This window comes from Chenopodium quinoa, unplaced genomic scaffold (genome assembly GCF_001683475.1).
Source record: "Chenopodium quinoa cultivar QQ74 unplaced genomic scaffold, ASM168347v1, whole genome shotgun sequence".
Lineage (NCBI taxonomy): Eukaryota > Viridiplantae > Streptophyta > Magnoliopsida > Caryophyllales > Amaranthaceae > Chenopodium > Chenopodium quinoa.
Genome location: NW_018745454.1, coordinates 4,808,662 through 4,821,709, shown reverse-complemented (window position 1 = coordinate 4,821,709; position 13,048 = coordinate 4,808,662). Strand labels below are relative to the sequence as shown.

The window sequence follows — 13,048 nt, the reverse complement described above, 5'->3', positions numbered from 1 at the left end:
GATGATGCTCCTTTCTTTTACTAGCCTGGATCGACTTGGTCTCCCTAGATAAAATGATTTGATCAACAATAATAAGGTGGTCTAAATTATATTTAAGGTGATTGAAATCGGGTTGGGAACATTTTGGGTTGAATTTAGGTCGGGTCAATAACAAGTCGTACGTGTTGATTTTGAGTCGGGTTAGTAACAGACCGGGTTTAATTTTTGGGTCGGGTTAGTAATAGGTCTGGTAAAATTCGGGTCGGGTCAATAACAAGTCGAGTTGAATTTGGGTCAGGTCAATAATAAGTCGGGTTGATTTCGGGTCGTGTTTGTAACAGGTTGGGTTAAATTCAGGTCGGGTTAGGAACAGGTCGGGTTCCCGACCTGAATTTAGGTCAGGTTAGTAACAAGTCGGGTTGAATTCGGGTTTTGATGGGTCAAAACTTGTATGGGTCAATTTCGGTTCAAGTCGGGTTTGATTCAGGTCAATAATTTACGGGTTACATTCGGGTCGGGTCATCTCCAGGTCAGTTCATGTTCGGATTGGGTCTCACATACTCGGGTCAACTCGGGTATAGAGTTGGTTTCATGTCGGGTCAGGTTAGGTTTGGGTCACCATTTATCGGGTTCAGATGGGTCGGTTAATAATCCGGTTTGAGTCGGTATTTCGGATCGGGTCAACTTTTGACGGCTCTAGTCATATTGTCAATATCATCTTTCATCATTTTGTGTATGAAGTATTATCTGTTTAATTAATCTTCCTAATGCGATCATCTACTAGTTCAGTGTATGACATTATGCTGAATACATATTATACCTTGTCATTTTACTAGTAAGGAATTGTATCAAGATCCGACTTGAGGTATAGTAGTCATTTATTGATTGCATACCTTTAAGAGAGATTGTTCTTTGCAATCTTAATTTGGAACTAGAGGAATGACACTGAGGTGTAGAAAGCTACACAAATCTTATGTAATGCATAAAAGATATGGAGCATTATTAAAGATATAGGTGAAATGATCCTTTTAACAAACGAACATATTTTATTAATGAGATGCCAGAAGATCATATGATTCTCTATTTGTACAAAATCTTCTGACAAAAGGATTAGTACCTTATTTATTAAATTATCGATATTACATTAATCTAAGATAAAGTAACTAGCCTTTTCAAGATCATATGTTGATGCAAGTAAAATAATCCGGATTAATAATCATAATAATAGAGATTTAAAGTTAAAAACCAAACTTTGAGAAGAGAAGACTCCCTAGAAAATGGAGTGTTTAATCTTGAAAGATGAGAATTAATTAGGACAAATATTCCCTAAATTTTACTGCGGTCAAGGTTGTAGTTTTGTAGAGATTACTAGAATTATGTCGGCTCTTATTTAGAGATAGATGCTGTTTTTGTTGTTGCCAAGCGTTTGGGATTTTCTACAGCATTACTTTATACAGTACTCCGTACCAACTACTGCATACTACTAGTATACTTGTATGTAATGTAGAACCTAGAACGTATACATATAGTATTTGAATAAAAAATCATATACATTCAGATATAAAATGCATCTAATTGTATTTTTTGCTCTTTTGATAATTGATACAAAGGTATTAAATCATCATACAAGTGAAACATACCATTAGGTACATCCATGCTCCTGCTTGTACACAAAAATCTACTCCCTCAATCCTTAAATTACATTCCTATTTCTAGCATTTATTCTTCACATAATAGAGGAAAACAAGAATGTATTTTAGAGACGAAGGGAGTATTGTATTTAGAAAGCAACTAAAAATACAAGGGCTAGCTAGCTTCAAGTGTTGTGCACAAATTTGTGAAAATACTACTCCGTACTATATTTTTATGTTATTTACTTGAGGAATCAAGAATGATATTCATGTTTGTTAACAAATACTGTAATAAGCCCATATTGTGAAGTAGTGATTGCCAATTCAAAAGAAGACATGTTCATAAACCGTAAAGACAATACAAATTGACTAAACACAAGATCTAACCATCTAATAAACTAGAACATTCATAGTTCTTTAGCAAACAATTATGTTAGGTGACTTACAGCCTGTTCTCATACGTGGAAATTCAGTTTAGTTCAGTTCAGCTCCTAATTTCCTTCTCTTATAAAATATTCATTTCATTTCAGTTCAATTCATTTTAGTTCAATTCAGTTCAAGTTCAAATTCAGTTCATCTGAGTTCAGTTAATGAGAACAAACCCTTAGTTAACTAGCTACATTATTATGGAGTACTCCGTAAGAGACATCATTTACACATATACACCTTGATCATTATTTACACAATTATTGCAAAAACCTCTAGTGAAACCATTTCATTTCGCAAAAACCTTTGGTGAAACTATTTTATTTATGGGTAATGCTATATGTAGCCCTAAAGGCTATATATAAGCATTAAATATACTCTTGGAAATTGTATAATATTAGGATTTCATGACAAAAACACGCGTAAATCAGTGTAATTAGTATTTATATTGTTATGATTTCTTAACTTTTTACGATTTTCAAGTGTAAATTTAATGCTTATATGTAGGCCTAAGGGCTATGTTTAACATTTTCCTTTATTTAAAAATTGAACTTTAAGTTTAGCACTCATCAATTATTACCCCGTTAATTTTTAATTTCAATAGAAAACTTTTATTGTCTCATAAATAATATTCTCTCTGTCCCCGATTGATAGTCAATTTTGCCATTTTTGATGACTCAAAATGTTAGTCCCATTTGCTTTTTTCAAGTACCATTAGTATTATTTTTTACCAAAATTCTCTAACATTTGCAAAAATATTTGTGCAAATTTAACTTTCCATGTAAATTTTACTTTCGGATGTACTTTAATTACTTTCTCTCTACCTTTTTGCATACCTAATGTAAATTTATTTTTTCAATATACTTTCTTTATTTCTCCTTAATTCCCGTGATTTTTTTTTAGTAAAAGTGACTAGCAATGGGGGGACGAAGGGAATACGAAGTACGGAGTATTTTTTTTTATTTAAATAAAGAAGTAAAAATTAACAGAAATACTCGTACAAATTTATACGGTGTTCCACTCAAAATCAAAATACGAGTAATTTTATTTCATGCTGTAAATAAAGGAGGGTTAAAATCTGACAAGATGTGGTGTGGTTCACTGTAACATGCACATGGGGATGGCTGCTGTGTTTGTTTCTGAATCTCCATATTTCTGACAATTTTTATAATTTCTCTTTCTTCTTCTTTTTTTTTCACTCCTTTGACTTCCAATCCCATCACAACCTTGCTTTCCTTGACCATTTTTATTTTGACTCTCTCCCTCATTTTATTTATTTATTTGTAACGCTCCAAAAATTATAAAGATCAACATGCATGCATATGCAATGCATTTCTCATTTTCTCCATCCCCTTTAATTATTTTGGGAATATGAAAACTTTACTTTTTAATAATTTTGTACTACGGACTACTGAATAGATGTTGATTGATAATAGCTGGGTAAAAAAGATGACATTGTTAATAATTAATAACACAAAAGTAACCATAATCAGAGTTTGAGGGTACAGGACTGTTTTTTAGCACAACTATAGTAATTTTATGTGCATTCACATTTAAATATGTGTTTAATCCTTTTTATACTTGAACTTATTTCGTTTGATTGGATGTATCAATGCGGCAATGCCAACATAAATTATTTCATTTGATAATTTGATTGATTAATCTATACGTAGTAATACTTATGATTTTTTAGTTGCGACTTCGGAGTATTATTGAGAGATTTAAAATATTTTAAAGTTACAACTAAAAAATTAATCGGAAGTAGTATTAAAAAAAAAAAAAAAAAAAAAGAATAAGGACAGTGACTAAAGAGTTTAACTATCTTATAAAACTAAAAGCTTGATTTTTGTAAAGTATTGTTACTTTTCCTTCCATTAAAATTTTATTTTTACATTACCTTGTGTTACAAAAATTCAAATGGCCTTACAAAAAGCTAAGACCTCTGTGAAATGGACATATACAGAGCAATGGTCCACAAGAAGATGGACCATATGGGCTGGGCCAAGTGAATTACAAGTTGGGCTCAAAGCATTTACACAAGCAAGCTCAACGTAAAATTAGTACGATTACTTACACAAAAGAAGAGGACTATACGATATTGTAGGGTCAACACCAAAAAGAAAGGAAAAAAAAATAAAGTGAGAATAGAGATCAAGGGAAAAGTCCAAAAAAATTGAATATCATTTATTTATTTTATTTATTTTCTTTTGAGTGTGAAATTATAATTTCCAATTCCAAAAAATTGATGCCTTTTGAGGGAGACAGACAAGCATAAGGACCATTCTAGAATGATGAAACTAGAAAAAAAAAAAGCTTTACTCTCAAAAGTCAATATAAAAAGCGATGCATCATTCCCTTTGTAATCATGAGATTAGAAGAGAAATCAAACCTTTTAGCAAATCTTACATGGGACCCTCTTAATCCATCTACACTATATACAACAAATTAAGAGAAATTTTATCTAATTAAATATCACAAGAAAAAAAAATGGTATTTCCATTTAAACCTAAATCATAAGGTAACCCAAAAAAAAAAAAAACAAAGAACATCATTTACTACTTAACAACATGGATGCAAATTGTTTATCATCTAATCATCTAAACTAACTATATTCCAAAATAATCACACTAAAAGGGTAAAAAAAAAAAAAATCACTTGACTTAGTTTAGCTGAGGCTGATCAAGCTGAATATTTGATGCACTGCTCTGGCTACATCATCTGCTGTCCCTAGTTTACAATCATCTTCTATCTGCAATTTTTTGGGGAAAAAAAAAGAGATTGTCAACCATATATTTTTCCAAATTCTGTTTAGTTATATATGCTAATTTATTATTGTATCAAGTAAAAGTTATAGCCAACACGATATATTGCATTATAACTATGTTACAAAATGCTATGAAAACACAAGAGAAACACCAAACAGTCGTGTATGTATAAATACTACTGTATCATTTTGCTAACAAGTCCGGCTAATTGGCTAACAATAAGTCAAGAGCAGCAAAGTCAATCGTCTAACACACATACTCGGCCTTAAGGTGTTGTTCATCATACAATCTTCTAAACCATTATATGGAGTACTTTTTAAGTTTGTAGTCCATATCAGTTTAATTCTTCTTTTTCACATAAACCAAACTAAACTAATTAAGTACGAAGTAGGATTCATTAGAATGACTAATTCTAAAATTATAGCACATCGACAAGACATAGAATAAGACACAATATAAGACAGAAGATCTAAACTAAATATCTAAGCCATTCAAACCAACATGCAGATAAAATCCTCAACCATGACCATACATGATAAATGTACATAAGGGCCACATATATATATATATATATATATCACAAAAACAATCCAAAATTTTGATATTGTATAACAAAAAAACATACTTGTATTAAATTAAAAGAGACAAATATAATATAATGTAAATGTAATGTACGTACCTTAAGATTAAAAGAGTAGTGTACTAGAGTATGCAAAGAAGTAATGTTGAGATGAAGAACAGTGAGCCTTAATTCTTCAAATGCAACAATTGCTTTAATGAGTTGACCTTGTCTTCTTTGACATTTGATTTTTAAGTTGACATGATTTTGAATTACAACCACTTCTATTTCTGCTATTCCTGTCTTCTTTTCTGCACTGAATTCCTCATTACTTTTCCTTAGACTTCCTTCTCCTGACTCCCCATTCCCATTCCCATTCCCATTCCCATTCTCTTTCCCTTTCCCTTTCCCTTTCCCTTCTTCCGGGGGTTGGAATGAAGGCGATGCCATGAACATGTTACTATTATTGCTTAGATTGTTCAAATTAGAAGAGGATGATGTAGAGGATGGACTGACTGAAACGTCGCCGTTTTCTTCAATTTGCCTCAGTTTCTTTTGTGCTTGGAGAGATTGTAGCATTTGTTCCAATTCCTTTACAAAATCTATTGCTCCTCCTATGACTGATGCTTGGTCCCCCTGCATTTCATTTTACAAAAAAAGGTTCATAATTAATCAATACAATTATTTGAATAACATTACAAATTGTTACACTCCATCCCTTAAAAAGAAAACACATTTACACTAGTTATATGCTAGTAGTCTAGTGTACTTCTAATCAATTTTTCCTTTTGCTCTATATTTCGCTAAAGATACATAAGTGCCTTATTAGACCGGAACCCCACAGATAAATACAAGTACAAAGAAGGGTGAGTTTTAGACAAATCAAACAAGTTCATAATTGACATAGATTCAATAATAAAAACCCCAAAACTAGAAAAACACACACAAAAAATAAGGACAAAGGATAAACTAACCCTTTGAACATAGGAAGGAGGCATGAGAGAACGAAGGGCATTAAGATGTTCATTCATTTGGCGACGGCGGTTGCGCTCAACAGCAATGTGAGTCATTCTTTGAGTCTCAACCTCTTGTTTGTTCTTCGCCGGCCTCGTCGCTCTCTTCCTCTTTCTCTTCTCCTTCACCGGCGCCGGTGCAGTAGTCCTTGTTTTCAAGAAGTGTGTTTTCTTAGTAGATCTACCATCACATTTCTCAACTTTTTCTCCAATTTCAGTTGTCTCAGATTTCACCCCAGGAGAGTGTTGTATGTCCATAATAATCATACCATCATTACTAATACTATCATTACCACCAACATTAATACCATGATTATGATTATTATGGAAATGATGATTGGTATTGGTAGTAACACAACTCTCAACTAGCTGATGTTGTAGTCTTAGGAGAAACTGGAAATTTGTTGGTTCAAAATGATGAATTAATGGTTGTTGTTGCTGCTGTTGTTGTTGTTCAACAGTTTGAAGCATTTGTAAAAATGGCACCTTATCTTCTAAACTTGGAAAATAACTTGCACCACCTCCTTCAGAATAATAATTATATGGATCTTCATATTTCATACTTGCTGCTGTTGTTGTTGTACTGCTTATAAATTCCTCTAACCAATTACCCACTTCCATATCTTCTGCAATCAACTGCAAAAAAAATAAAAAATAAAAAATAAAATTATGGAAGAAATAAATAAGGTTGTCATAGAATGGAATTAATAGGGAATAAAAAAGAGCAGAGAATTTCCATATTCTAGGAAGATATAATAACACTTGTAATTAACAAGCAATAAATGCAAAAGAGGAGTAAATGCAACAAGGTCTACATCTATAACTCTCAAAATGAAAAAAAAAAAAAAAAAAAAAAAAAAAAAAAAAAAAAAAAACGTGTATAGTATATAAATAAGTAGTAAAAAAAAACAGTATAAAATGTACTAAAAAGAGCAAAAAGGGAAGAAATTATGGAAGAAAAAAACATACACAGGGATTAATGGGACCTTGGAGCTTCTCCATTATAGCCAACGTAGTGGGTTTGGTGAAACTCCAAAGTACAATTTTGCAATAAATAACAAATCCTTTCTTTTGATGATTGATAAATTTTCTCTCTCTAACTTGAGTTTCTCTCTCTTAAAAAAACTGATTTTGGTATTTGGGGGTGCAGTGCTGTGCTGTGCAGTGGAGCTGTGGAGTGCAGTGGAGTAGAGTGGATGGTTATTTCTAGAAAAGCAGCATATATTCTTGACTAGTTAATGCCATAATAATAAATGTTACCTTCCCAATATAGTAGTATAAAGTTTTCAGTATTATTTTATTTTAATTTTGCATAGGAATTTTAAAGAAAGAAGAAAATATTTATTAATTAGAGAATGAGAAAGGAAGAAGATGATAATGGTGAAGAAGATATATTTGGGGAGTTCTGAAAGATTTGGTGAAGAGAGAGAAGGAAGAAGAAGATGAAGAAGAAGAAGAGGAGGAGAAAGGTAGAGTTGTCTGATCTGCAAAAAGAAGGTCCCCCCATTTAAACATTATTGGCGTGGCAGATTTGTCCACCACCGGGGACACTCTCTCTTGTGGGGACACTCTTTCTCTCTCTATTTTCTCTCTCTAAACTCTAGGGCTTTTTCCTAGTCTCTCCATTACCGGTAAAGGCGGTAATCGTTCTAATTTGGTCGACATCTATAATTACTTTACGGTGAAAAGAACAGAGCTTAAGGCCTATTCTGATTTTATTGAACCAAGCTGGACTGAATTGAGGTGCACTAAATTATTTATGGGAGAAGGAAAATAGGAACTGAACTGAACTAAAATTAAAGATTCGTTTGGTAAATAGCTTTTGATTGGTTTTTGGCTTTTTTATTTGGTCAAACATCCAAAATTTGTGTTTGGTAAATGACTGAAAAGCTGGCTTTTAAGCCAAAATAAAAATACTACTTGGAGTAGTTTTTGGCTTTTGACTTTTGGTTACCTAAGTTACTAATAACATCCAACAATTAATTTTACCAAATATGTTTTTAGACTAATAAAAAGTCAAATAGCTAATAAAAAAATCAATACAAACAACCAGTCAAATAAGCCAATCAAACTAGCCGACAACCAACAGCCAACAGCCAACAACCAATTGCCAAACGAGGCCTAAGCTGAAGAAAATAAGTCCTTAATTATCGCATCAATAAAAGATAAATACTGACTTTATTCATGTACGGAGTATAAACAAACTATAGGTGCTTAATGTACTCGTAATAAGCTGGCATTGCATTTCATAAGCTTAATCTCTAATTGCGAGTAGATTGGACGCCTTCTGTACTGTTCTATAGATAATTTCATGGAGTATTTTCTTTTGGGTTTTTGCTTTTACAGTAGTATTTGATTACTTTGTTGTACAGTAGTTTCCTCCTTAGCCCAAATGCTCAGCAATTTGCTATTTTCTTGCTATAGTCCACTTTATCTACAGGTGATGAATTACTCATACATCATTTTCTCTATTTAGACCGTTCATAACCATATTCTTATAGATTTTGTACGTACACCTCTCTTTCTAATGCTAATCATATCTACAATGCACCTCTACATAAAATGCTTGCTACATTTTGTTTTAAAAAATATTGATCACTAAAGTTAGTTAAAGTAATATGGAGTATAAAGTGAACAATATATAAATCAAATATTTACAATAAAATAAAGAAGAAATTTAAAATTCAGGAAGACGTCTATATGATTCTAAATTTCTATGCATCATTCTATTGCAAGAGGTCATTGTGTTAGTTAGGATCAAATCTCATCTATAAGGGGGTGGACTTGAGATAAGACTATTCATAGGAACGAACCAAAAATCATCCATGTCTAACAAAAATATCAACTATCTTAATTAAGCCTTCATGATTAGCATGAAGATTGCACAACATAGTCAAAAACAAATGAGGGTAATTAAAACTTCAAGTTAGAAACAAACAATTGTAGTGAAATACACTCTCTCTAAAATTTCCTTTTGCATGTAATGTGTTATCTTCTATCAACTAGAGTTTGGTTTTTGATATCAACAGCCAAAAAAAAGGAAAATTGGTTACCAAACTAATATGGATGGTTTTTGATAGCAATAATTCATACTAATCAAATCTGCATGAACAAAGCTGCAAATCACTATTTCTCAAGTACTTCCCCAATTTCAAACTAATTGCAATAATTTGCTTTTTACACAATTTATTTACAGTATATAAACTTAAATGTCACTTACTGCAATTATAAAAATGAAGGATTCAATCAAGTGATTTTGAACAGTAAAAGATGCCAATATACAGTGAATATCCATCAATTATGAGAACCCTTTTCATACAAAATTGGACTTTTACATCAATAATTTAACTTGAATTTGTTGCCATTCTTGGTAATAAGGGTGAAAAAAAGGGGTAAGAGCCAAAGTATACAAATATACAAGGAGTGAGCTAGTATAAAAAATATACAGTAAATAAAAACAAGAAGAAAATGGGACCTTAAAAGCTTGGATTAATTGGTGCCACGAATGAATGAACAAGATAAATAGAATAGATAGATAAAATGTCAATAAACTCAAGACTAGTAGTCGTTGAAGATCGAAGAAGAAAGACAAACATCTACTGTAAATAGTGTTTTGGCATGTTACTGTACACTTTCGTGTAGATCCCGATACTAGGTACAATCAAATCACTTGTGTACTTTTTTTTCTGAAATTTTAATTATTAGTGTTTTTTTAAAATTTTTGAGAATAATTATAGAATTTTTACATCTTTCAAATGATATTTTGTTTAATTTTTTTTTTTAAAAATAAAAGATTTAAATTCCAAAAATAACATTAAAAACAAGTTTGTATATGATAATTTATGAAAATTGTACATTAAAAACAAGCTCGTAGTATGATAATTTATGAAAATTGTATTAAAGCCAAGCTCATATTACAAATAATTCATGAAGTATGTACATCAAAACCAAGCTCACGCTCCGTATGTGATAATGTTTTTTTTTATATATACATTATCATCAAAATCAAGTCCAAATTTTAGTCAAATACTTATACATACAAAAGATTAGGTAAGATCGAAAAAAAAAAATATTTAAATTCATATCGTTACAATTTATTCAGAGTATAAGTGGAGGATTTTTTTAAAAAAAAAAATTTGGAAAAGTATTTAAGATGATGAGACTTGCTTCCTTACTTTTCCAAAAAAATCTTATCCAGGATTAATTTATTAAAGCCGGCCAAAGTTTGACCTTGTTATGCAAGAGAATTATAGAACAAACAAGACCTCACACAAAGGGTATTGACCTTTAAGAAAGTCAACTAATAAAGACTCTGACCAATAAACTTAAAAAGAAAATTAAGGAAACTGGTGTTAAATCAAATAATATTTGGCACTATTACAGTGACAAACCCAAGCACTTTCAAAGCTGATCTTTTTTATGCCCGAAGTATCTCGACAGGAAAATCCATTATTATGAAAACTACTTTTCAAGATAAAGAAAAAAGAAACAGGGATTCAGGGAACAAAAACAGAGTTTTGCCTTAAAAATAATGAAAATATAAACATTTCCACCTTTCAATTCCATTTATGGAGTATAATATCCACTGACATGATTACTAAATTTGAATTATCTAACTCTAATCCAAAGTAAAACTAGAAACAACATGATCCAATTTTGACTCAAATCAAACGTGACATGTCAAAATAAGTAATAAACATACGTAATAAGCTACTTTAATTAACAATAGACCCCGGCCAAAAAATTAACAGAAGAGAAATGACCAAGAGAGACTCGAGGAATACATCCTAAATAACCCATTTGCCACTTATGGCAGCAATAAACAAATAATCAAACCAAAGATGACATAATAGCACTAATCAGTTAATCAATCCAATTCAAAAATGAAAATAGCAATCTTGGATTCTGATAATAAAGCCTAATAAAGACAAATCTTTTCTAAAAGGACACAATTTTATTGATAAATTTGTTCTTTATCATAATTGCTCCAAAAACTCAGTTACTATCAACCGGCCACCCCACCAGTAACTGCTGCATGTTGCAGGAAAACACATACATTAGGCAGTATCAATATCTTGTAAGGCAGGTCTTAAATTTCTTCCACTCATCCCTTTCTTCTTGATAACTACTATCCTAGTTTAAGCACATCCTACTTCTTACATCCAACTAAACAACCTTATTAGTTATTACCTCTTACACCCTAAAACTCGTCCCTATCACATTGGCAGTCAAAGTCGGTGAGCAAGTGTCCGCGTATGTTATCCGGCAGATGGATAAATTTCTGGTAGCATTAGTAAGATAATGACCTCAAGAACAAAGGTTACAAAAAAACAGATGCCAAATTCTAGGCACCGTAACAAAGTTTAAAAATATTATCTTGGAAACTAAAAGAATCTCATTTGTTCCCTTCATTCTCTAGAATATCAGCCAACCATAACTATGATACATTACGTTGTGGCTATGTGAGCTTCATGTTAGTAAATGAGTAAGAAATACAATCAAAATAATGGCATAAATTTTCTAGAAATGCAGAATAAAGTAGTCAGTAATAATTATTCCTTCACTAGTTCCATAATTTAGGTCAGCCCAAAAGAGGATACTCTTAAATTTAAAGACTAGGTAGGTGGTGGGATGTTAATCAGAGGTCAAGGGGCATGTCCGAAGCCAATCTTTGTCAAGTCAGACAGGGGGCCAAGGGCTGATAATAAGAACTACTATTAACTGCCCTACTAAAGCAGGCAAGTATTTCTATTAGAGCTAATCTGTAAGAGTTTGAACTTTGGACCTACCATGGGAAGGGTAACACATTGTATATGTAAGATATGTTTTTTTCCCTCTTCCCCCATTTGTTTCATTGACAATGACACTAAAATGTCCATCTACCACAGATTAATACAAGCAAGTAACAATACAACTAAAGCGTGATATTATAACACAAGTCAATTACGAAGTATATCTTGAAGATAGAGAGAGGGGGGGGGGGGGTAACATATCTTATCCTCTAACCAAGAAGGTGTGATTTCTGGTGTCTCCGTTGGGTTCTTATCCTCTTTCTTCTGGTTGAGAATCAGCATGTTTTTGCTGTACAATGAACAACGACAAGAATGAGCCAATGTACGAAGAAATAGAATTAGCCCTTCAATAAGCACAGGCTTATCGAAATGAAGATATTACATCACAATTTGCCGAGATAAGGACAGGATTGAGTGCATGTTATCAGAAGTTCTAATACAAGTATACAAATACAATGCTCACACTAAGTTACATGAAAAGATAAATGGATTCCACTATTCAAACATAGATCACAACACAAATTAGTGAAAAATAGAATATTAATTTCATTTAAGAACATTTACGGAAAAAAAAAAAAAAAAAGGATTCCATTATTATTATTATTATTATTATTATTATTATTATTATTATTATTATTATTATTATTTCTGGTCATAGAGCTCAACACAAATTGGCGTGTTCCAAATCCTAATAGTAATATTAATTGAAACAGAACAAATACGTACTGTAAAATTGGTTGAGAATGATTTTTAATGAGGAAACTCAAGCTCATTGATGGTATCTCCTGGATTTTGATTTATCACATGGAACAACGCCAGCAGATCTGCCACCATCAAACTACCATCCAAAAATAATAACATAAGAAGAGAGATCATTAACTGT

The 13,048-nt window shown here is 31.7% G+C and overlaps 1 protein-coding gene across 2 annotated transcripts; it reads right to left on the bottom strand.

Annotated features, from left to right (window-relative positions):
- Positions 1–4,426: 4,426 nt before the first annotated feature.
- LOC110714321 (transcription factor bHLH57-like) lies at positions 4,427–8,490 on the bottom strand. Of its 2 annotated transcripts, none has more exons than XM_021892824.1 (4): positions 7,634–8,490; positions 6,335–7,009; positions 5,481–5,996; positions 4,427–4,785 (listed from the first exon to the last, which is right to left on the bottom strand). In XM_021892824.1, the coding sequence occupies exons 2-4, from the start codon at positions 6,992–6,994 to the stop codon at positions 4,702–4,704; spliced, it is 1,260 nt and encodes a 419-aa protein (XP_021748516.1). In that variant the 5' UTR covers positions 6,995–7,009; positions 7,634–8,490; the 3' UTR covers positions 4,427–4,701. The 2 variants fall into 2 exon arrangements, with proteins under 2 accessions (XP_021748516.1, XP_021748515.1); XM_021892823.1 differs by having other exon boundaries at positions 7,343–8,489.
- Positions 8,491–13,048: the final 4,558 nt, after the last annotated feature.